Source organism: Typopeltis vanoorti, chromosome 3, assembly GCF_054136105.1.
Source record: "Typopeltis vanoorti isolate ZY-2024b chromosome 3, IOZ_Tvanoo_1.0, whole genome shotgun sequence".
Taxonomy (NCBI): Eukaryota; Metazoa; Arthropoda; class Arachnida; order Uropygi; family Thelyphonidae; genus Typopeltis; species Typopeltis vanoorti.
Genome location: NC_143551.1, coordinates 168,836,741 through 168,862,139, shown reverse-complemented (window position 1 = coordinate 168,862,139; position 25,399 = coordinate 168,836,741). Strand labels below are relative to the sequence as shown.

The following is a 25,399-nucleotide window of genomic DNA, read 5'->3' as shown; positions in this document are numbered from 1 at the left end:
ATATATATATATATATATATATATATGAGTAGTATCAGTAAACACAATAAATTGTAAAAATTGCTATCACTGATACGTACACTGAGTGGCTACTTTATTAGGAACACCTCTCCCTTTTCTAAATGGAGAGGTGTTCCTATTATAGTGACCACTCAGGCTACAAGATTTATATAGAATTAGAATCCAATATAATGTGTTTTTTTCTTGTCGATCGGGAAATGAGAAAGAGTTAATTTTTTTGCTAAACTAAAATTTGAATTATTGGAAGCTAGGAAGCTTCCAATAATTCAAATCTTTCCTCTTTTATTCAGTAAGTAGGTAATTAACATCAGATGATGTATTTTGGACAAGGAAGAATTGCTATTCCTATTAATGTGGCACTTAATTTTTTGTTGGTGGGTTTTGTGATGAGCATTCCTTTATTGAATTTCAGAAATTTCTCTCCTTTTTGTATTTTTTTCCAAGGTTTCTGCGTACTCATTTGTAAATTTAACTAGATTGCAGCTTTATTTAACCTCTGGTTTGAGACAAAAATTGTACTGAAGAGATCTGATTCCTTTTGTTTTTCCAATATGGTGGATCACGTTTGTTTTATTTACTGATCTAGGAGATATAACAACACTCAAGACTTTGAAAGTAGAGGTTCAGTGAAGATAATATAAACCACCTGACTTTTCAGTGCGAGGATGAGAAAAATTTTAGATGAGCTAAACAATGGTTCTAGAGGGAAAATCGCCAAGTCTCCAGAGGTCCGAATGAAACCTTCTTGCTGCTGGAAGCAAACTCGTAATTATGATACGATTCTCACATATATATTTGCCAGATTAATAGCCTCGCTAGAGAGATTAATGACATAGTGTCTTTTAGAATAGGGTTATATCTTCAATATATGGTTCTTTTTGTTTTGTTTATTTGCTGTAAAGTCATTTTGGCATATTTAGCAAAGACGCTGTTTTTGTTTTGTTCAGGATATGCACAGCATGTTGTGTTATAAATGATTTTTTATAAAACATCCCCATTATGGAATCAAGCAAGCTGCATTTTTTTATAAATTTGAAATATCATTTTGATCGCAGAGCCAAAGTTTTTGTATTCTTTCTTGAATTTGCTCTTGGAAAAATTTCTATATATATTTTTATTGGGAACGCTTTAACATGAAGGCAGAAACGAAAGGTGAAGTGATGATTATTATTTTTTAAATCGAAGATAATCCCAAAAGGAAGCAGGCGACATTCTTTTATCTCCGATTTGTTGGTAATGGGTAGGTAGTCGGTCTTTGCCTCTCACCATCTCCAAGACGGATTCCATTCTCGAAGCAGATTTCGTAGAGAAACCAATCCCTACCTGCCTGTGCCAAATATCAACTCACTCTGGCATCAGCTAAAAAGAGGTCAGACGCCTAGAAACTGAAATTGAAAATATAACGATCTTCCTTGTGCAGGAAAGTGTCAATCATAGCGGTTACCTTGAGGCTTCGCAGGTCACTAAAAGCTTTAGTGAATGTCTATTTTAATACTTTTATTCATAAACTATGGCTGTTTTCCCCAAATGTTTCATAATTAATGATAAGGAGCATTCAACACCAAAGAAAAAGAATCATCATTGATACAATGTTACCTTTGATTCAATTATTTCTTAGATTTATTATTTTGGGTTATCGGGGGTTACGACAAAGTGCAACCCATTATGAAATATATTTCTTAAAATATTTCAGTCTGTTGAGAGACTATTAAATATTTGTTAAACTAATGAGACAGAGAATCCACCCTTGACTGTTATATTATATTTAGAACAGTTTTCTTGACAACTGAAAGCATTGGGGGGGTGTGAATAAAAATTTTCTACAGAACTAATTTGCTATTGTTTAGTTTTAAATAAGTTAAATGTCTTTACGAAAAAAAAATGCTTTACAAACAGCATATTATTTCAATATTAAAGAGCAGATACTTTTTACGCATATAAATATTGTAAATATATTAAATGAGACTAAATAATAAATTTGACAAGAATTCTACACAGAATGAAGAAAGTCAAAGGAACCTTGTCAATGATCTAGAGTTGATATGTGTTAATGGCTTCTTGTGGGCAGGCTTCAGAGCAGGTGGTGGCTCCATCTGCAGGACTACTGGTGAAGTAGGAGTTGTAGTAGTGGGCGGCCTCATCCTAGTAATGATAACATATATCGTCTTCGAAGATAATCAAGTGAATGTGCTTATTTATTTGAAAACTTGGAAAACTGGAACGTAATATACAGCGAAAGGCATGTCACGTGCAAACTAAGAGTAATGTTTCCAGGAGAAACTCATGCGATGATTAAAAGAAAAAGAAATAAACAAAACAACTATTGGGATAATAACGGGCAACGAATACGACAACACATATTGCATGCAATCACTTTGTAATATATCATATCTAATACTAGAAATAATTTATTTTAAAAGAAAATTAATGAACACATTATTGAATACGATATTAAGTATCATATATATATATATTTGAAAAAAAAAAGTATTTTGCAGTTTTTCAAAAGTACATTCAAAACTTTCAAACTCATAACAGACCCTTTGTTACGATATAATTGTATACTATATTTTTAGATTTTTTAAAAAATAATTTTAGAAGGTATTGATACTTTACAGGATTTTTGTAAGATTCTTTTAGACATTTCTAAAAAAAATAAATGTTTCGAAATTTTTTTATTTATTTATAATGCTGAATTAAAAATTAAAACTAAAATATTTTGGATTATTTTCGAGTGAAACAAAATAAATTTCAACGTAGCAAACAAAGCTATGAAATCGAACTTTTAACAAATATAGAATGACTGAATAAATTCAAATTCAGCATGAGGAGTACTTTTTTGCGTGTTTCGTTCTTTTATGCATGTTGGTGACGTAAGTTGAACTGGAATGCAGACGTTTTATATTATTGAAAAGGTAATATCACAAATTGAGAAAACGTACTTATATATATATATATATATATACACACACAAAATCAGCAAGCTTTCTTGGCATAGTGATACTTCGTGATTTTACCTCTCCAATAACACAACACATTCTGCATTCGAGTTCAACTTACGCTACTAACATGCATAAAACTGAATATATTTGAATAGGAGCTACCGATATAATATGAGCTTTCTTTTTTCGAATACCTATTGTAGCAACAGAAATTTATTTATTTTATATATTTGTTTTTTGCCCCGCTCAAACGACAGGCAGCAGCTACAAATAAATTTTAATATCTTTTGCTACAACCTTATTATACTCAGAAGATATGGAATAGTGCCTCAGGATAATCTGAGTACATAAAGTACTCAAATTATCATGATTATCGTGAAAGTTCTGAAGTTACTTTCGAACAATCAGTATAACACAGATTAACTGATTTTCAATAATATAAGAAACACAAACATTTATATGTTACAAAATATTTATTTTTAGAAGTGGTCATTCTTTGCTAGCGAATAACTAATAGTTCTTTTGTTGAATTGAGTTGATTTCCGTAACACGTGTTTCTAATTCCTAGAATAATTACAGCCCAGTTGTCTATAATCCTCAATGCTCAGATGAAGTTCAATATTGTAAGGTTCGACACAATCGCCACCTGCACTTATAAACAATAAAAATCCATTCTGATGAAATTATTTGTTTTCTGCACTATAGAGAATAATCAACAGAAACAGCGATGAATAAATTTATAAAAAAGAGAAGAGATGAATATGTAATAATATCGATAATGCAAGAACAATATGACATTTATCCTAAAAATCGATTGTAACTCTTTGCAATTATTTTTTTTTATGATTGAAGAACACCACCGTAGATTAGATTAAAAGGTGAACCTAGCAACAGAATGGAAGCAAAAATATCTCTTATTTTTCTTATGTGAAATTTGACATATTGATTTTTCAACAGAAATGAAGTACAGTAAAATAATAATAAAAGGACGAGGGCAGAAATGAGAGAGTTGTCAGGCAATGTTTTTTCTCCCTTCCTTCCTTTTATTTTACTTTATATTAAGGTAGACTCATCATATGTCTAGCGTGGTGTTTGCAAATCACGTGCGCGAGTTCGTGTGTGTTCTTAAGGTTTGTGTTTGTGTTTTAGGGATAAAATCGATGTCAGTAGGCAGAAAAATTCTGTCGTGTTTTCCAGAGCAAATTTAATTGAATTTACCGAACACTTTAAAAAGATCTTGCTTCCATCTACTGATCAGAAGAACGCAAGATTAATTTTTTTGCCCAAGAGAGCCTAAATTATCATCTAAATTGTTGATCTCGTTGATTTCGTCCTTAGTGCATTGAGCAAGTAATGAGTCAACATATTAATTTTCGATAAAGAAAGAAAAAATATTATAATTTTAAAACTTAGTTTGTGTCTAAAAGATTTCAATGGGAGAACCTTTTAAAATAAACTGAAGATTTCTATAATAATAATCATAATAATAAACAATTATCAGAATTAAAACATACTATTTAAGAACACAAGAAGCGTGTTGAAATAAATATTCAGACATTCCTGTCTTGAATAAAGCATATGATATACAGTATATTCTTTTCTCACATGTAGCCTAAAACTAGATAAGGCTAAGATACCGCTAGAGCTGAATACATTGGCCTACCTTAATGATACCGAAAGGGTAGCGGGAATTACAAACTTCCATTGAGTTAATTTCAGCGGATGCCAAATCATTGGCTAATAATATAATCAAAAATCAAGGCAGGCGAAATTTATAAACTGGTGGAATGTCATCCTGACCAAGAAAATGCAATCCTGACCAAGAAACGCGCAGGAAGATCCAGAATGTTAACGTATAGTATTACCAAACAGTGTTAGAAGAGCGCTACAAAAATCTTGGCACTCCAATGTAGACATTATCAGCAAGGAGAAAAATGTCTACTGACATTCAGGTTATCAACCATGGCAGTCAGAATATAGAGATGCAATGCGCATCATCAGTAGTCTGAAGGGCGTTGGAAGTCAGTTATATGGACCGAAACTCACACTACACCCTCCTCTGAACGCAAGCGACTGTGGTCTTGGTGAAGACCGAAGACTTATATCCGACTGCGTCATAACGTTAAATGTGAAGTTTATTGGCAGATAAGTAACAATTTGATGCTATTTCTCCTGCTGTGAACTCCAATCTCTGGTTGTTGTGAAAATATGAAGGCCGACACACACACACATATACAATACAACACTTCTCGATAATGCAAACATTGAGCCTTAGTAGTTCAGTCAGTATCGAAGATGCCCTTCATCTGGGCAGACTTGGGTTCAAATCCCATCTCGGGCTCGAAGATCCGTCATAATGGCTTTTCATGTGAAGGTAGTGGTTCATACGAAGGCGGAAAGGTTTTTCCCTTCCCGAAACTTGGGTTTTTTCATCCCTCAAAATAAGCAAACCGGTCAAGAAATCACAATTAAGTCACATAAGAACAGTCTTAATTGATTCGTCCTTAATTCCAAACAAGCAAATTGCTTCCAACACAGAAGCTTAAGATTATTTCATGACGACAATGCATCAGGTAACACTGCAAGTGCTATTGCAGTATGGTTGGAAGATAAAGGTGTGGAAAATCGAGTGTCCTGAACAGAACTGGAGTAATGATTACAACATCTACACCTTTGGAATTAACTGTTAAACACATGCAGGTGACCAGTGCATCTAAGGTAGATGAGCTTGTGGCCATGTTGATGGAACTGTTCAAAATACCTGATATATTATTCCAAACTGGAAGAGTGCAGCCTAGAAAGAGAGAGGATCAGAGGAGGGCCTCCACAATATCTATCGAGGCATACGCAGTTTGGGTTCCTTTGAAATTTCTGTATCAATACGTGTTTCAACATAGTGTAGTAGGTCATCTTACCTATGTTTTCTAATTTTGTTTTCAATATTTAGAATAATTTATTCTCGTCCTTTCCGAATTCCTTTGTTACTTTTATAAAAGAAGTCAGAAAGATTCATAAAAAGCCAGTAAAAATAAGGAAATAAGGATGAATTCTTATTATGGCTGAAAACGTGTGAATGTCTCTTCCTTGTCCAAACTAAATACTAAACAACTCTCAGAGTGCACAGGAAATTATATTGCATGTCGTTCATACAAGGAAGCACAATAAACACCATCAGATGAAGGCGTGCATTTATGTATAACAGATACTTAAACCACATCGTCGTGAAGTCATTGCTCTCAGCATGGAAGTCTTCTCATGAATAGGATTTAATGCATGTACGCAGTTATGAAAACTTCACGTACATTTGCTTTGGAAAACACAGTGATGTATCTTCTTATTAAACTTATCATAAGAGTAATACAGAAAGAAAGTGCATAAAATATATTCTTAAAATATATTCCCTCGTTTTTGAATTCAATTAGTTTAGTGGTGTAAAAAAGTAAGACGCAAAAAAGAAAAAAAAAGAGCTTGATGGCATCTCGAAGCTTTTTTTTAGTGACCTCACATCGTAGAAACTTAATAGAGCAACGTTAGAAAAGTCTGGACACAAACTCCGATGCGTAAGGATTATGATGTTTTTTCAGTTCGGCCTGCAGTAACCCAAGACTTTGTGAGTATGGTGTTTGGCGCTTACTCCGACCGTTGGCATTTAATGAATGAACTGTTTTTCATTGTTCTTCTTGAAGAAGGGTGAAGGTTTTCTTCATAGAGGAAAGGATGCCATCATTTCAAACTCGGTTGTTAAGTCGCTTGCTATTTCGTTGTATAGTGGCAGAGTACACCAGTGACCATGCATCTCGATGATGTCACGTATCTCACAATATCTGTTCAACTATGTTCAATTATCTGTAAAGATGGTCTAATCGATTTGTCAATGCTTTTTCATGAGATTTTGTAAATCCATCTCGCATACGTTTAATATGACTTTCAGAAAGAACTGTAACTAATAGTTTAATTTGAAAATTCATCGATATTCAGCTTACTGTTGTAGACAATAAGTGTGCAAATTTTCTTTTTCCCAACGTATCACATCAGTTGTTAATCAGAACAGCAGTTGCCGACTGGCTGCTGTGATACAACGTGGTCAGTGGAATAACGATGTTCATGCTAATTCAGTAGGTAAGCTAATTATTTCACTTAAGTGACAATGAGAATGTTTATGGGTGCACACTCGACAAAGCAATCAACCAATAAATAATAAGGGCATTTTTTTTTCATACGCTTGCATACTTGCATTATTGTACCATGCAAAAGTACATCTTCAAGAATTAATTCTTGCTTCTGATTTCTTTTCGACTTTATTAAATCCGATGTCGAAATATAAACCGGTCTTTGAATGTTCATTCATCCGTAACTGACTTCATCTGGAAGTCAATCAGAGATGAAATTTGACATTATTTCATGCGTTCCGAATACCAATCTAAATAATTATAAAGTTCTTTTTCTTGAAAAGTCTTTCAAAAATTTGGAATTTCTTTTGAAAAGGAATTTCTCATAGAATTAGTTTTCTTTCAAGAATGCAGCGCGCTGTACATCAAATCGATAATTTCCAGATTTTCAATTGCCATTTCTCTGAAACCTCATCGAGATCTTAAGTGAGAGAGAGAGAGAGAGAGAGAGAGAGAGTAAACTGATTTTCTTCTTGATTTTCTTTAAGAGATTTTAGGACTCTTCATGCGGGTTGCTTAGTCTGTTGCTCTGTATTCCAGCAATCTTTCAGTTTTCTTTAAAGTTTTATTTAAAGAAAATGAAAATATTTTTTTTTTTATTATTTAAAGTTTCCTTAAACTTTTATTTGTTTTAGAAAAGTATTTTCTAAACGTAATTTTAGGTTTCTAAAGTAATTAAATTACTTTGCAAATAGATCTATTTATTATTATTGATATTTGACATCAGTAAGATTGGTGAAAATTTTAAAAAGAACTAATAATTATTAAATGCTTTTAATTTATTTTTCATGGTTAATTTATTCTAATATACTTCAGAGAAGTTTTACAATATACTAGAAAATGCAATTTCGGCTGAAAGACATCTTACATAATTCACCAGACAGTACAGTTTTAATAATCTCAGGTGATGGACTTTCGTCGTCCGGAGAGAGACCAACAATCTACTTATTAGACAGGACTGAAGTGGCTTGAAAAAGTGCTGCTTTCGGTTCGAGAGTAAGATAATCTAACACAGTCCACTCTTCTTTTTTTTTTTTCTCGTCTTTACCGGGCTTTCAAGGCTCAAAGACAATTGAGCATTAATAAACGCTCGAAAATTGTTAAGGTTGACCAAGTATCCTAACTTCCAAAACATTAATTTAGATTAAATTACGGCCGAAGTAGCCAAGATTAGAATAGCCTAAAGAGACTATTCTATTATGTTGTTAATTGTGTGTGTGTTCTTCTAGCTAGTTTGTCTGTTTTACGTTTGAAAACTGAATATTTCTGGGAGATGAAACCCAGCCACCTCTGTATGAGGCCGTCTGATCTTTAATTTAATAGGATAAAGTGCTAGCGGTGTTCCGTTGGAATGTGTTGCGTGTTTGTAAACTGTGAGTGTTTTTAGCTAGTTTGCGTATTTGCGGAAGGAAAAACTGTCACCTCTGTCTGAGACTAACTAACTCATCTTCAGCTGAAAAGCCCATACAGTGGTTCTTCATGCTGGATAGGATTAGAACTCCACAGTTTTTCAAGCCAAAGAGTATTGACGATTGAGCGAAGGAGTATTTTTGATATTAACTAAAGTTTATTCATCCATCTTGATTTGATTTCAACTGCAATGTTTTTGAGATAAATGATGTAAAACTATATGAAATAATGCGTTACAAGAAGCAATGGAATGTCTACAAATCTGAGTTCGGATGATTGGTCTTCGACGAACAAATGGAACCAATCTCGTATAATGAGAGGGGGGATATGTTAAAGTGGATTAGAACATTATTAGTTAAACTTTTTAATCTTATTTCGTCATTTCAGAGGTCTTTAGAGTTTACGCATTCAAAAATATTGCTTAAATACTGGAAACGATATGAATTCAAATCGAACTGAAGAGGATTCAAAGAGATCCGAAACGTTCTTGCGAGGGACATGAAAAACTCTTGCTGTACTGTAAGCTCCCTTTTCTATTTGCTTCAAAACCATGCATAGCGACCACATTAATGAAATTTGCGTATTTGAACTAAACATGCGTAGTTCATTTCGGTGCCTAAGACATAACTGACAATCACAAACGATAAAGTCCTTTCATCGAAACAGAAAATACACAAAATATGGTGTATAACCAAAAAAAAAAAAAAAAACAGATTTGAATATTTTATTTATTAACGAAAGTTCTTTTACGGTATATAAAAGGTCATAATGGTGATTGCTCCACATGCAGAGATAAGACGCCTGTGTGTGTGTGAATACTAAATTGCAGTTAAAAATAATAATTTTTGCCACCTGTTTTTTATTTTGAACACATAATCAAGTGATTTGCATTTCCTTGCTTGCTTTCGCCATATAATTTGACAACCAGTGGATTTGTCCACATTATCCCCATAATAAGAGTGGAAATGACTGTCTATAATACTTCAATCTAAAGAAGGCTCTTGATTCAATTAGAATGATAATAAATGTCGTTATGCTAATACCAAAGGAACTTTTTTAAAGACTGCATTATTTCCATATTTGTTTCTTTCATCTCTCTCTCTCTCTCTCTCTCTCTCTCTCTTTCAAGGCACTTGCAGATGTTTCACAATAATGATTCTTTAAATCATTTCTTTCTTTACTGTATACCTACTACACGATTACTTATCTCGTGATTTTCTAAGCTGTTGTTTTAAAAAGAACCGAAAGGATATGAAACTTCACCAGTGCTTATGAGATAACCATTACACTTATCGTTTGACGCAGTCGAAATAATTACAAAAAAAAAAATCGTTCATTTAACATTAAAAAGAAATCAAGTATACGAAAGAGCAATCTAGATAATTGCATAGTAAAAAGGATATCAGTCCTTCAAAGCAATAAAAACCAAGCATGTTTAGTAACCCATGAGTAAATTGGGGAACTTAGTTTTGGGTTATATAAGGGATGAGTGGATAAAAGCAATGTAGGAAATGACTGAACTTGGAATGACTGGTTTAAATTAGTACAAGGGTATCCTAGACCTTTCTGCTGATCTGTTCATGGAGAACTTTGAGATAACTCAAAACTTCGTATTTATTACTGGAGATAGGATGTAAAAATTCAATTCACCTTAGACTTGGAAAATGAAGCTAAACTTAGAAGTTCTGCGTCTGAAAATCACCAGGAAACAACATTTCACTGGTCATTTATCAAAAGTTCACCCAAAGTTGATGCTATGTTTATGACTCATCTCTTCACCGTCCATTATCAAAATAGTCATAATTCATTGAAGGGCTTTGAAGGACTAGTGATATCCTTTTTGCTGTGCAATTATCTAGATTGCTCTTTCGTATACTTGCTTTCTTTTTTATGTTAAATGAACGCTACTTCACCTCTAAACAGCTGTTAACATTATACAAATCACAAATCCGCCCAGCTATCGAATACTGCTCTCCCATTTGGAGTGGGGCTCCTAAACGCTCCCTCAAAATGCTCGAATCAATACAGAGGAGAGCAATTAGATTGATAAATGACCCATCTCTTACCAACTCACTCTCCTCACTTTCACATAGACACTTTGTCTCTGCAATTTGTATATTCTATAAATATTTCAATGAAAAATTTTCATCTGAAACAGCATCAATAATTCCCCCACTCTGTACTAAGCTCATTGAAACACGTACAGCTGCCGCCCAACATTCTTTCACAGTACACCTTGAAACCCACAGAACAAGTTTCGTTTCCTCCTCCTTCATCCCTGCTACTGCGGTACTGTGGAATAGTCTTCCTCCTGACGTATTTCCCAAGGAATACAACATACAGGCTTTTAAATAAAATGTAAACCAGTTTCTCTTTCCCAAACCACTAATGGGTACGTTAGTACCGTATATGGGTACGTTAGTACCCATATACGGTACTAACGTACTATAGGTTGACCAGCCAACCTCTCGTATATGGGTCCAACATTAAAAAAATAAAAAAATAAATAAAAAACTTCACACTGTAAAAACCAGAAGTTTCCATTTGAAAATACGAGGACAGTCAGTAAAAAATCCGTCTAGTTTGTGCGTGCTCTTAAAGTTGGCCTGTGATAAAACCACTTTCTTTCACGTGAAATGAAAGAATCCAATACTGTCATTTCATTCATTCACGTCTTCCTGAACAAAACCAAGGACTCGTCTTAATGATGTCTGAAAGTCTTTAATTAGATCTCTCAACATATCTCGAGAGTGAGTTCAACTTTTCAAACAATTGTAGAAGCACAGGTGACTCCTACTACACATCAATGACCCTTCGTATTTCGATTATTAATAATAAACAGTTTAATTTTTTTTAAAAAAATCTGACTTGTAATTCAACAGTCGATAGATATTGTATTGTTATTAAATGACTAATAAACCTTGTATCACTGAACTTGTACACGTAAACTTCCATTGCTCAATATAAGTATCTTAGATATATTTAATATAAGTATCTTAAATATATTTATAGATGTATGTGTTGTATCTGGAAATAGTGGATTCCAAATGTTTTACCTGTGTTGAGGGATGACGCATGAAGGGATAAAAATATTTTCCCAGACAGTCATAAAAACGTGCGTTTTGCAATAACATTCTTGTATAGTGACGTCATTCACTATTACAATGACTGCAGATAGAACCGTTTTCGGCTGATGTATTGGACGTAGTTTATTTATGTCATTCATAACATACAATTTTTGTACGGTTCTGAATTTTTTTTTTTTTTCTAAATTTATTTACAAAAATGGCCCACTTAAATCAATATCGAGATTAATAGACTTCAATTTCATTAAAATTTGGACGAAGCGAATTCCATTGAATTCTATCCAATCAAACGTTATTACTACTATTGCGAATTGTTTTGCTATTTCCCCCATCCACCTACCCCTAAAATAAAAGGCCTGATTTAAACGGAAAATGAAACGGTTGGACATATTTTAGTAACGATCCTAAATATCAAATTTCAATGAAATCAGTCCAACCAGTACGGATGGACAAAAATAAATCTAAGAAATGTTAACAATTCGAGTAACCATTCTAAAAATCAAATTTCTACGTAGGAAAAAAGTAATGGTTTGCATTTGATAGAAGTTAAAATATATTTCACTTTGTTTACCAAAGAAGCACATTCCTGCTTGAAAGCTGTTCAAGCAAGAATGGTGCGCGTGTCACTTATTGACTAAAATCAACATATTTGTGAAATGAGTGTTATCCAAATACCTCGTGCGATGATCCAAGTGTGGATATAACAATGACCTGCTCATCGTAAACTCTTCGAACATCTACCAGTAAGGTCGTATTATCCTGTCACTTGCTTTATCACGGTTAACTGTGACGTCATTAGAGATACTCATCAAGCTCTCGCGTGCTGGTGACATTTGCTTTCATACTCGGTCCACAATAGGAACCATCTTGACAGCCTCAGACATCACAAGAGCAACAAACTGCTTTTCAAGGCTCCCAATTAGCCAACTACCGAAAATGCACGATAGCAATGCATTGCTTCTGGCAAAGTTTGCTGGGCTATCTTGAGTTCGCTAATGATGGCAGTCAGAGTTCGTTGTTGAAATCAATTGATTAGTTGTTACAGCCATTACATATTATGAATATAACTAGGTTAAAATCAGGAAGTCGTTATGTGTGAGTTTGTTGTTAAACAAACATGCACAGTGTAGCGAAGAAAGGGCTGATTTTTCTGATTAGTGTAGAAGATTTATATATATATATAAAAGCGTTTGACCTTTTAAAAATAGCCATGGATTACGTAAATGATTAATGAAAAGGCAGCTAAAGTTGTACAGTTCGTTCCGAGTGTTCTCTGGATCGTTCGTTGTTTAAGCACGTCGTACTAACCATCTAAATGTCAATATGGAATATGAACAAAGAGCTCTCTCTAATTATAGTTCATGAATTACCTACTGTCCAGTGAAATATTTGTCTAAAATATTTGAATAAATTCCTAATAAGCAACACCTGAACATTATTGGATGTGTAAAAGTACTTGATATAAGATGTAGGGCTAGATGCATTTCTATCAACACTACTTCAAAGAATGGTGTAAGCAGCGCCATAATTAGGAAGTGGCAAGTTGCAGAACTTGCACCAAGCGCAGATAAATCTGAGAGAAACGATTTATAAAAAGAATACAGTAAAAAAACATTGAAAAGAACGAAATTTTTTGTTGTATTTAGCAAATTAACATTTTTTTGGGGGTTTTAAATCTCATTTTTTGAAGAATGAGCTTTAAATAAATAAAAAACAAGAGCAAAAATCGCGTGGTCACAAAGTGACAACACAATCGAGTGAACTCCGTTTACACCGCGTCTCGACTACTAAACAGACTAAATTACGGCACTAATCGTATGAGAGGTAAATCTTTATTACAATTCAAACTTTTTTTAAATTATTTTCTCCGATATTTGCAAATTAAGATCTTACGTTTATTAGATTTTACAATATGTCATTAATTTAAAATCAGCTAAACTCTTGCTGTTAACAACATATTTTAAATGTAAATTCCACCCACCAAAGATTACAAATAGTGAGTTTATTTAGATAATCCCGAAACCCTTCTCTAGAGATAAAATGGGACTTTTGTCAAGTCACTTCAGGCCTCTAAATGAGTACTTGACGGTGTCATACGAAAATCTACCACATAAATAAAAGTAAAGATATCTTTATTATTAATTTTTTTTAAATGACTTTCTTTACCCCTTTGCCTTCATTTTTAATAAATAACAAAAATAAATCAGGTACGTATTTTTATCCCGCAAAGGGAATATGCGGTGCTCTTTAGCCCTAACTTTTTCCGAAATCTGTTATTAAGGTATTCTTGGGTTATACGGCTGAAGCCACACGTACCGGATACTGAGTTAGAAACTTTTATTCAATACCGTGTTTCCTTATAAGCATGCCACTGCCAACACCGACTCTCTTGAATTCTCTGCGTATAGTTCAGTGAGATATGGGTCGGGTACAGCCTTTTAAATACGTCAGTCAATTATGCACACAGGAGGTTCTGTTTGTCCGCACAAGTCTTCTCAGACGACGGTGATCTCGTCCCTGACAGACTGTCTTAGGACTACAGTTACGCCTCTTAGAATAGCAATGTGGGCTATTTTTCCACTGATTAAACGCTCGGGATAGCTCACCTTTGGAAAAACCAGTCAGCTCTGCTGTTTTCAAAATGGTGGCTCCAGTCAGACGGACAGGCACTCGTTATAAATCCTTTATTGAAATCCGAAGGATCCTTTGTTTTTCTCCTTGTAATCAACATTACTGACGATTACTGACTGCAATATCCTTAAATAGTTGCCTAGAACGCGTGGGAACGACGTGACCAATTATTTTGCATATACGCTGCGCAAGTGACGTTTACGTACATCTGCATAAAGTTTTCTAATTCAGTGACCGGTGTTATGTGTGTGTGTAAGTCTATGAAGCTAGTGTATTCTGTCTGTTAATTACTTGTGTGCTCTTCTGACCAATTTGTCGTTTCTTGGGATGAAAAATCCGAATTCTCGGGAAGATAAACCCTTCCATCTCTTAAAAGACCAGCTAATTTCCTTTAGATATAAAAGAACATTACTTATAAAGTAAATTAAAGATACCAAGAAATTGTATACTTGGTTTAATCCATTATCCAAGTATAAGCAAACAAAATTTGCGCCTGAAGTATCTTTCAGGACTGGGGCAACTCGGAAAAAAGGTGGCGTGACTCAACATCACTTGCCTTGGTATCCCATAATGCAAAGCACATCTCCTTGAGGAGATGTATAATGCTATGCATTATGGCAAGTGATGTGAAGTCATATTAACTTTGCCACGAGTTTCCCCAGTCGTGAAAGAAACTTTGTTTGCTTACACTTGGATAATGGATTAAACTAAGTATACAATTTCTTGGTATCTTTAATTTATAATATAATCAAGTGAAAAACTTTCAGCAGCACTTATAAAGGTTATAATAATCCTAGAATGGATTTAAACCCAGGTCTTTCCAAGTAATGAGCACTGTCGACACTGACTAACTGAGGCTTCCTTTGTATAATGGAGAGAAGAGAGCGACTCAAAACGTGAATCACTAGGTTCAACTTTAGCTTAACTGATTTGGTTGGAGGCTATTCTTATCAAGACTGAATCAAGCATGCGGTCCTGCAGTACAGCATCTTTGCGACTTTTACCATCGAAGGTTATAAACTTATGGTATATTAGTGAGGTCAGTAGCGTCAACTTAATAATAATCAACTTAATCATAAGGGATAAATTTTTTAATATGCTTTATTTATTTGTATTTTTCAGGAAACTTTGCTGAAGAGACCAAACATGGAACTTATTGCTGACGGAACTCCATTGGTACAATCCAACTATTTAGCAATATTAAAATAAAATTTTTAGCGTATCATTTTTGGAGGGATAATATATAAATACCCTTATGGAATTTATATTCCCTGAGAAAAGCGTTGGTATAATACAGCTTACAAAATGGAAACAACTAAGATAGTATGCAGATTTTTGCTGCGGACAACATGATCTGAATACCTCAAGACTTGCTCAGATACCAAACATTTATTCTTAAAATTGGCTTACATCTAAATAAAAAAAATAAAAATAAAATGTCAGAACCAAATGTTTGGTAGTTTCTTGATTTTGTTCAAACCACGACCTACCAGCATTTCTTTGCACTACATGCACACTAGATTCATGATGATAAGATATAAATTCAAAAAGACACGCTTGCTATTTGAAATAGGAGCATCGAGTAGCAACTAAGAAACTATTGTGTAGACTATTTTAGCAAAAAAAAAAAAAAAACGCGCCTGTTAAAAGCAAGAAACTACCAAACAAAAAAAAAAGAACGAGGAATAAAGAATGATTGAGAGACTGATTTGGAAAAGTTGGTGTTTATTTGATTGTAGAGAACAACGGAAATGACCACATCTAATACAGGAATAGCACAACTGAAAGGCAATGCGAATACTGAAAGAATGAAGACAGTCTCAGGACTTCGATAAATTCGAACAGTAACTGGAAAACATAAATGTTAGAGAAGCTTCACTTAGCTACTGAAGTTTGCATTAAGGATTTGGACCAATAATATACTATTCCACAAAATATCCGAAATAGAGAAAATGTTTCCTAATTATGCATCTCTACATGAATTACTATTTTAGTTTAGAAAATACCCACAAGATAGGCAAAATAGTTTCTCATTGGCTTCATAGGTTTCCTGGCATTTTAAATATTAAATTTTAAAGTAGTATGACATACTGTGTGTGGAACTTTTCACCTAAGTCCTTATTGCTAACCTAAAAAAACAACAACAAAAAAACTAAACCCTCCTTCAAACTTGCATTACTCGTAACAATAATGACGATGTTTATTTCCAGGATTGAATACATTAAATCGATTGAAAAGATCATAATAAATCTAGGAAAAGTTTTTTTGAGTTTGAGTTTTGTGGATCTGTTCGATTAACGAAATTCCTCTTTCAGTTAAAATAAAAACAAAACGAAAAACAAGAGTCCGATCTCACTGTCTTCCTCCATTAACTGAGTGGGGACATATTCTTCATGTTTGAAAATCTTGCAGACCAAGGTTATCAACAGTGACGTATTGTGGTCTGCATCTATACCACCAATGAGTTTTTCAAAGACAACAGGTGATTTGAACTTAATAAAATGATTATTCTAGTTTTGGCAACTACGAGTAAAATAATTGCTTTACATTAAAAAGACAGAATATTTCCGAAATGATTATTGAATAAATATGTAAGCGTGCCAAGTCTGTGGAGTTTGTTGCACAAACTCCGGTTATTTAGGAGAATATATTGACAGAAAAGTTGGCTATTTTTACATTTATCGCTACTTTAATTTCCAGCATAATTATAAATGTTTTATGTAGCTAATTAGAGCAAAATAAGATTAACATTGGTTTGAAATATGATATTAATTTACCATTTTATTAATTTTATGCCATAAAAGTTTCTGGACTTTAACAAGTTACTTTTTCTAATACGGATCGAGAAGAAAATTAATTGGTGACCCCTGTTGTGGACTATGCCACATGATGCTATTTTTGTAATTAAGGTTGAAGGCTGCCAAACGCCTTGCTAATTAAGGATTTAATCAAGTGGCAGGTTTGTGTAGTAATCTGGTAACTGAGATCCTTTGAACGACAATTCTTCATGGCTAATTGACTAAGAATTTCACGCTGTGACATCATTCTTTTTATTGTTTTTTGTGTTTTTATACCGAATGATAAGAAATGAAACTGTTATCGCTACTTTAAGAATGACTATGCACTTCGCTTTTAAATAATAAAATTTCTACATTTCATATTGTTAACAAGCATGATGTTTATTTCATTGGAAGGGCCCAATCAATTCGTGTTACTTTAAGAACGAAATACAATTGTTGAAACAATGAATTGAACAACCGATATTATCAGGTGATAAATAGTTTGCTTGTTATTACTGTTTATTAGGCTTATTAAATTAGAACAAAATAACTTTGATTTTTCGGTTTTCAGTCATCATTAAAAACATATTTTCTTTACCTTTGCGCAGTGCATTTATTGTTGTCCACAGTCGCAGCTTCCAGGACGCCAGCAGCATATTGCAGCGCCTTCTGCAGAACCGAAATAGGAACATCGCCGCGTTGCAAATGATTAGCAAGCTCACGTAACCTGTAAACAAATAATTAAAGAAATTTAAATTACTACGTTATCGAGGTTTATCCAGTAAACCTGTATTTGATTTTTAATTTTAATGGGCTTAATTTTTGCAACAGCAAACAAATCAAATGAGATATTTTTAGAATTCTGTTAATTTTGCTCAGAATTCTGTGTGAAGTTACTGCCAGCCAACATACTCATATACATGTTTAACTCGCACTTTAAAGTGGATAGAATTCTGTTTTCCGCATATACGTTTATTTATTTATTTATAAGATCCAGTCTCGGATCTGAGCAATGGATTCTAGTGCATCATACATTGAGCTTTAAGACTTCAAATTTTCATCATATTATTTACATCCAATGGACTGTCACGGGTCGCGTTACGTTGAAATGATGACCCGAAACAGCTACGGATGAAAATGTATTATGTTTGACATTTGTATGTGCACCTCGGCTGTTGTTTTTTTGTCTGTTTTGGGAAGTGAAAATCCTGGGTTTCAGGGTGGGAAATCGTGCCATTTCTGTTTGAGACTGGTTAAGTGACTTCAGGTGACAAGTTTGTTTTTTTTTAAAAGGATCTTAGCATCTTGGAAGAAATTCTAATGCAGATCATTCCAACCAAACGATGTCATCAATATCAAATGAGATACAAATAAGGCATCCACATGGCCAAGCAACGTGGCTTATACAAACCTGATACGAGAATGATACAAACGGTTAAATCCATATTACCATAGTAATCTTCAAAGACTAAATGTGTGTGTGCTTAATCCATGATGATTAAGTACACATTCAGTTGAAAAGACCTAAATGTCTTTCGTATCCTACTGTGGCACTGTTGGTACCACAGTATAATAATATCCTAATATTATTGATAATATTGGGATTATATCCTGTGATAATAATATCCTAAGGTGTGTAATTGGGAAATTTAAAGCACGAGGATACGCGCAAATGTTCCAGCGTCAATGAGATAGGATAATGAAATAAAAATAACTGAATCAGCTAGCCTGGTTGGCAGGGTGGTTAACGTACTCGCTCTCCAACCAACTCACTGCCAATTCGAATTCTACCAAGGGAATGAATTTTGGTGATTGTCTTTAGATCTAAGATAAATTTCTTTGTTAGGTTACCGCTTCGCTTATTGGAGGACTGAATTGGCTTGAAAAGTTTCTATGTTTGGTCTGTATAGTGAGATTTCTAGAATATGTAAGTACATAAATAAAGATACTTAAAAAAGAAATAAAATGAAAAAAAAAACTTATCCTACGAAGGAGGTACTTTAGGTTACAGCCATTCGTGAAGGAAAGTTAGATCAAAAACGGGAAAAAATGCTATCGAAATATAGGAAAGAGCATTATTGCTGTTACAGAAGAGAGTTACATTGTATAAGTGGCTGACGAAAGAGCCCAACATCACAATATTATCGACACGCACAAGAATGTTTGTCTTTAATAAAGTCGGGCTTTCCACCGCTTCACGGACTAGAGAAAGATAGGTGGACTTTTCCGTGAGAAGGATGTTAATTCATAACGACGCAGGTTGCGTCTACCTCTGACGCATTTCCCGCTATTGATCGGAGTTTATCAGGAGGAAAGACAACTTCCACTCCTCTTTTGCTTTTCATTTAAATCCAAGCAAACACAAAGACCACAAAAATGCACTGAAAGATGAAGAATTTTAATATTTTTTTTAATAAGCAACAGGTCAAGACGTAATGTTCTCGTGTATGGAAATCAGTAAAGATTATGTATTTGGAAGTCACTGATCAGCCCATGTCATTGAAAAGAAGTCAATTGATAATCATTCACGGAACAGAAGCTTTTATTTAATACGTTAAAGTTTTGTAAGGTTTTTTTTTTTTTTGGCTGTTTTGGAGTAAGAGGCTTTTAATATTGTGTTGAATTTTTATTGATGGTGTTTTGCGTGATTATTTTGAATATAATAGTTTATTTCATTGAAGTTTGACGTGAGTCAAATCGCCTGTCATTGTTCTTCCTTCCTTGCACTCTCCCTGAAACAAGCTTTCAATTGTTCTTGTACTTTCGTTGGGGGTGGGGGGAGGAATCCTGATACCACGCATTGAGAAAGATGAACAGTGTGGTAGTTTTACCACTGAGTGTGCTGAACAATCGATAAGGAACTTGAACATGGTTTTAAAAAGTCCCCCTTACATCGCGAGTCTCCATAGGTTCTATTTGTAAATGGAAAAATTGTGAACACGATATATAAATGAATGGAATAATAGAGAGGCAGATACGTTTATATTTTGTTTATGAAGAAAAAATGATATATAATAAAAACAAATCAATGGTTCTGCTGGTTGTAAAAGATAATTTAAAAGGTAAAATGTCTGCTTTCGTTAATTTAAATTGCATTCCAAGTAACTCAGTAAAATATCTCACGTGTAAGACGATGTAGTAAACCAGTATAATTAATTTAGGAATTAAAATAACCCAGCCGTTAACCTTTATAGATATTCCCTGAATTCCAGTCGGAGGCAAATATGTTTCCCCTAATTTCCCAACTTATTATCACCTCTCACCTCTCGGCAGCCTTTCCACACGCCTCCATTGTATCTGCCGGCGGCAGACTGTCCATCCTATTGTCAGACTGGTCGATGCTTCCTTCCTGAGCTCTGGTACGGAGAAGTTGTGCTCCACGCGGATGCATCCTCCGTACGACCACACTGCCTTGTTCTGGAAAGAAAAGAGAGATGATTGAGAGACAGCTGGAACTGAAGGGTGCACACCGACAAAGGCGTGCAGTGCACTTAATAGAGGTACATCCAATACACTTTGTGATGACTTATAAGTATTCGGCTTAACTAAAACACGATCCGTAGTCATTTTATTATCGGAGCAGGAAGAGGAGATGTTACACTCCACGTATGGGGAGAAATCATTTGTTCTCGCCTACCTTGTTTCATGTAAATGACGGATGACCCACTGCTTAATGAAACTGAGATCTTTTCATTAAGTTCGACTATCGTGGTCTTTTGAAATATATTGTAAAATAAAACAACACGACATTATTAGTAAATGAATAACGTAAGAATTTATAAATATTTATATATAAAGGAATAAAAATGTGTTATAAATTTCATTACAGATGATTTACATGTTTTATTTCACATAAAATTTTAAGTAATATACAATGCATGGATAAGTATATCAATATTTATAACGAACAGCAAAAAGTGATAAGGAGCTTGTTCCACCTTTGTCTTTAATTGCTATTGTTTATACTACTTCATACACTCTGGTAACTTCTAGCAGACGTTGAACAAGCTCAAAGTTTAAACATTTCACTACATTTTCTTGCTTTCACAATGCGAACATGCATGCAAACGCATGCGTGTCACAGATGGCCAGCAAATTTACGAGAGCATATGATAGCATCAACTGGCTATCATTTCTCTATCACTGACTCGGTACTTAAAAGATGAGATCTAAAGAAGTCAATTTTTTCTTTAATTAAAATGAGAGACCTTTTAGCTCATTTGGTGCCGATGCAGTAGGAAAAAACTTGATTAGAATCCTGTCTGGGACGCAGTTCTGTCTGAGTGAGTTAGCGGGTATCATAACGATGGTAACAGCGTTTTTCCCTGCCAGAAAGTTATGTTTTTCATCCCGAAAATAGTGAAACGTATTAGAGAACACGCGCAATTTAAAGGCATAATGACCTGTGCTCATAGCCTTAGTTAATCCGTCATCCAAATTTTCAGCGTTCGAAGTGAGTTTTCTATGTGTACTAAACTCTTGTTTGACCTTTTTGGCCATCTTTCAAAACACACTATCATTAAACTTCACCAGCCACTAAGTAGTGAGTCGGTTAGGAGTATAATGAAGATTTGAGGAAGAGCCCTAGATTATAAAAAGAATAATAGGAAAAAAAATAATAGCTTATGAAACAGTTCCTGAACAAAGCAATCCTATGGGAGCTCTATATGAGGTCACTTGAAACAGAACTACAGCTGCTTGCAATAGGAAGAGACAGAACGTTATTGTCAGCATATAATTAACCTACATTTCTGCAGAGCACTTTTCTATACAAGTTTGGAAGTAGAAAGTTTTTGACTATTAGCGATGTAAACACTAAAATTAGAATTAGTTTAGAAGTTTCTCGGTTCTTTTGCTTTCCTTGGAGATAATTTCATAGTACAGAACATATGTCAGGATATGAATAAGATAGGAAGAACAATTATAATGATGCTTCACCAAACAACAAGGTAAGAATAACCTTGGATACAAGGTAAACTGCGAGATGCATGTGGGTAACATCTTGTCACTGAATGACTACACGTAAAAGAAAGATAGGATTGCTATACATGAAACTGTAGGTTATGAATAAAATCACCTGATGTATGTCATAATATCAGTGTTCACAACTGCATTATACTTTGGAGGCTTTTACTATATAAATGATAAAAAGTTGCAGAAGTAAAAGTTGGAAGATGACCACATTCTTCTGATAGTAACTATTCCCAAAGATGATTTACGAAGATCAGTAAAATCATTAAATATATTCTCAGAACAGGATAATTTGAAAATATCCAAAGGAAAAAATACTGGCTTTCAAACGAGAAAACCCAGCAAGAATACTTATAGACAATAAAATATTAGAACAAGTAAATACTTTCGTATATTTGGATTGTGTTTTATCATAAGAAAATGATAATAAGCATTATATTTAAACCATATATAGTAGAAAAACATACTAGAATTAGATCCTATCTGAATAAACTAATTACACATGAATCATAAAAAAAGATGAAAAATGAATTCAAACAGCAGAAATGAAATTTTTCATTTCTTGTTCTATTTCATGTGGAATCACAAAACGAATGAAGAAAGTTTACACTCTTTTAATACAAAACAATACATTATTACACACATAAATATAAACAAAAATGGATGCAACATTGGACAATAACATGGTACAAAATGCATATAGCAAATATAATAAATTTAGCTTAATCCTTTATCCAAGTGTAAGCAAACAAACTTTGCGCCTGAAGTATCTTGAGGACTGAGGCAACTCGAAGTAAAGGTGGCCCAAGCTCTCATCACTCTTTGTCTCAGTATCTCCCATAATGCAAAGCATATCTCCTTGGGGACATGTATAATGCTATGCATTAAGGGAAGGGCCACTACCCAGACCGGCTTCGACCTTTGTTGCCTCAGTCCTGAAGATATGTTCAGGCGCAAACGTTGTTTGCTTACACTTGGATAAAGGATTACATTAAATTTATTATAGTCTAACCAAGTGCAAAATGAACTTCCAAGATATATCAAATAAATGGAAAAAAGAAGTATTCGAAGATCAAAAAAGAAATATGGCATGAGACCGGAAATAACTGTTTGACCTAAAATCATGATAGGATGACGATGAAGATTATTATTATTATCGTTATTATTATCTAAGCGAAAAGGGGGTTATAACTGCTTACTTAAGGAAGGCTCGAATATTTTGTTGAATGTAAAACATCAATTTCCGGGATGGAAAAACTCTGCGAACTCCGTATGAAAATGTATGATTCATCTTTACTTGAAACATTTCTTATTTACTTTTGTTCTCTGACGGGTATCTAACCCAGCTTTTTCCAGCCTACTGAAGGAGGTTAAAAAAACAAACAAAAAAAAGTTCCAAATCATCCGTGTAGTAGCTCATCAAAATTAATTTTTTTTTAAAATGATATTCAGCACTCTTCGGAAAGATGAAAAATACCATAAATAGCTTGTTTCATGTTGCCTTATTCATTGCTTCATCTTAAGCTGGTAGCAAGAAACAGTTTGAAAAATTACTTGGCATTTGGTTCTTAGATCAAGATTACTCTAGAAAACAAAAATCAACCGTATAAATTTTAAGGGATTATCTAATCTTTAACCTGTTTAGGATATTAAATGAACCACAGGGACGTACTTTTTCATGAGTACAGATTGCTATATATGTTTCGATACTATTTATTCACCTGGTATACAGCAAATGAGAGAGAGAGCAAATAACGAATAGCATAAAATCTCTTTCCGTACGTTATATTAAATATTCAAAGGTTAGTAGCTCAGGTGAGTTGTAATCAACAAACTTTACCCGGATCATGTAGCTTCTTCATCTGGAAACGCAGATCGGCCCGTTCATTTACTATATAAGCCACGTTTTTGCTGTTTACCGCACAAGCAGCACGAAGATCCTGTTCCATTTGCTGTAGGTATTGGGTCAATCAGGTCAATATAAACTACATTCTCCAAGTTTCCTTTCATTGGGATCGGTAACGAGGAACTCGTTCATGTATTCAAGTACGATACTATTTGTTTTCCATTGCTCTGAAGTACATTCCATTTCTGCTTTAATGAATAGTTTCCTTACATTGAGTTCACCGAACATAGAAAGGAGGGGAGCATAAGAAAAAGACGCATGTGGATAGCGGTCATTATTCGTCAGGTATATTATTTTCCTATTATTTTAGTTTCGTGATAGATCTTGTAAGGGATATTTAAGTGGATTGAACCTAAGCAAGTTGTGTTCTTTAACAATGGAGTGATAATTCCTAGTGTGTGTGTGTGTGCTGCATATGGAAGGTGTATTTTGTCACGAACAACACACACATACAAAGAGAGAGAGAGAGAGAGAGAGAGAGAGAGAGAGAGAGAGAGAGAGAGAGAGAAGCTACTTGGAGAGTTTATAACAACTCAAATTGAACGCTAATTTGTTAGTGACATGATTCCTGTTTTAATTCAGTTGTTATTAATATATCACCAAGGTTTCTAGCTAACAGAAAACGGGATGGAGTTACTAAATAAGCCTCTTTAGCCGAGATAAACTCATATGTCAGGTATATGTTTAATTTCATCATACATATTTAATTTTATTACCTTGTATAAATAAAATTAATATTATTTTATTTAATTTCATTACTTTTTATATAAACTTTACTCATGAAACCATGAATGTCAAGTGCTCCTCAAGGAATATCAGAAATTAGATAATGCCTGGAATACTGTGTGGAGTCAAAGCATGGTTTCTAGTGACTTCACACTATATAAATATGGTTATGACGTCACACCAGATGAAAACATCTGCAATCGTTTCATTTATTTATTTTTAAATAACGATATATATTTTTTTATCGTATGGCTATTACATCGCAATAACAATGGTGTGCTGTGACGTCATAACTGCTTATATACTCTGAAGTCACCAGAAACATGCTTAGACTCCATAGAGTATTCCAGGCATACCTAATTTCTGATATTCCTTGAGGAGCACTTGACATTCATGTTTTCATGAGTAAAGTTTATATAATAAAAAAAAATTAGAAAAAACCGATCCAATAAAAGAACTTTACAAGCATTCATATCAAGGTAGAACATCTGATTTTTATATTGAATCGGCTGCTTATTGAAGAACACAAACTATTAGATTTGTATGTTTCAGTATATTTCATTCTTGTCTCTATATACAGTGGGATTTATTTGTGAGTTTATTTTTCACGTGAGCCCGCTTACCCATAAAAGGATGCAAACCTATCGTACATTTAATATCGCCGTTGGCTAAGGGATAATCCGGAATATGACCCTGCTAATTATTCAGGTCCTGAATAATTAGCAGGGTCATAGTCAAAAGTGGACAACAAAAAAGG

The 25,399-nt window shown here is 33.9% G+C and overlaps 1 protein-coding gene across 1 annotated transcript in view; it reads right to left on the bottom strand.

Moving 5' to 3' along the window:
• Nucleotides 1-25,399, bottom strand: part of LOC150108734 (dual specificity calcium/calmodulin-dependent 3',5'-cyclic nucleotide phosphodiesterase 1A-like) — a 663,448-nt gene that overhangs the window by 232,746 nt on the left and 405,303 nt on the right. Inside the window, exons 3-4 of the mRNA XM_090416188.1 lie at nt 20,303-20,456; nt 17,638-17,766 (exon numbers count right to left, since the gene is read on the bottom strand). Coding sequence (XP_090272314.1) covers nt 17,638-17,766; nt 20,303-20,456 — 283 coding nt within the window. The remainder of the gene's footprint in view (nt 1-17,637; nt 17,767-20,302; nt 20,457-25,399) is intronic.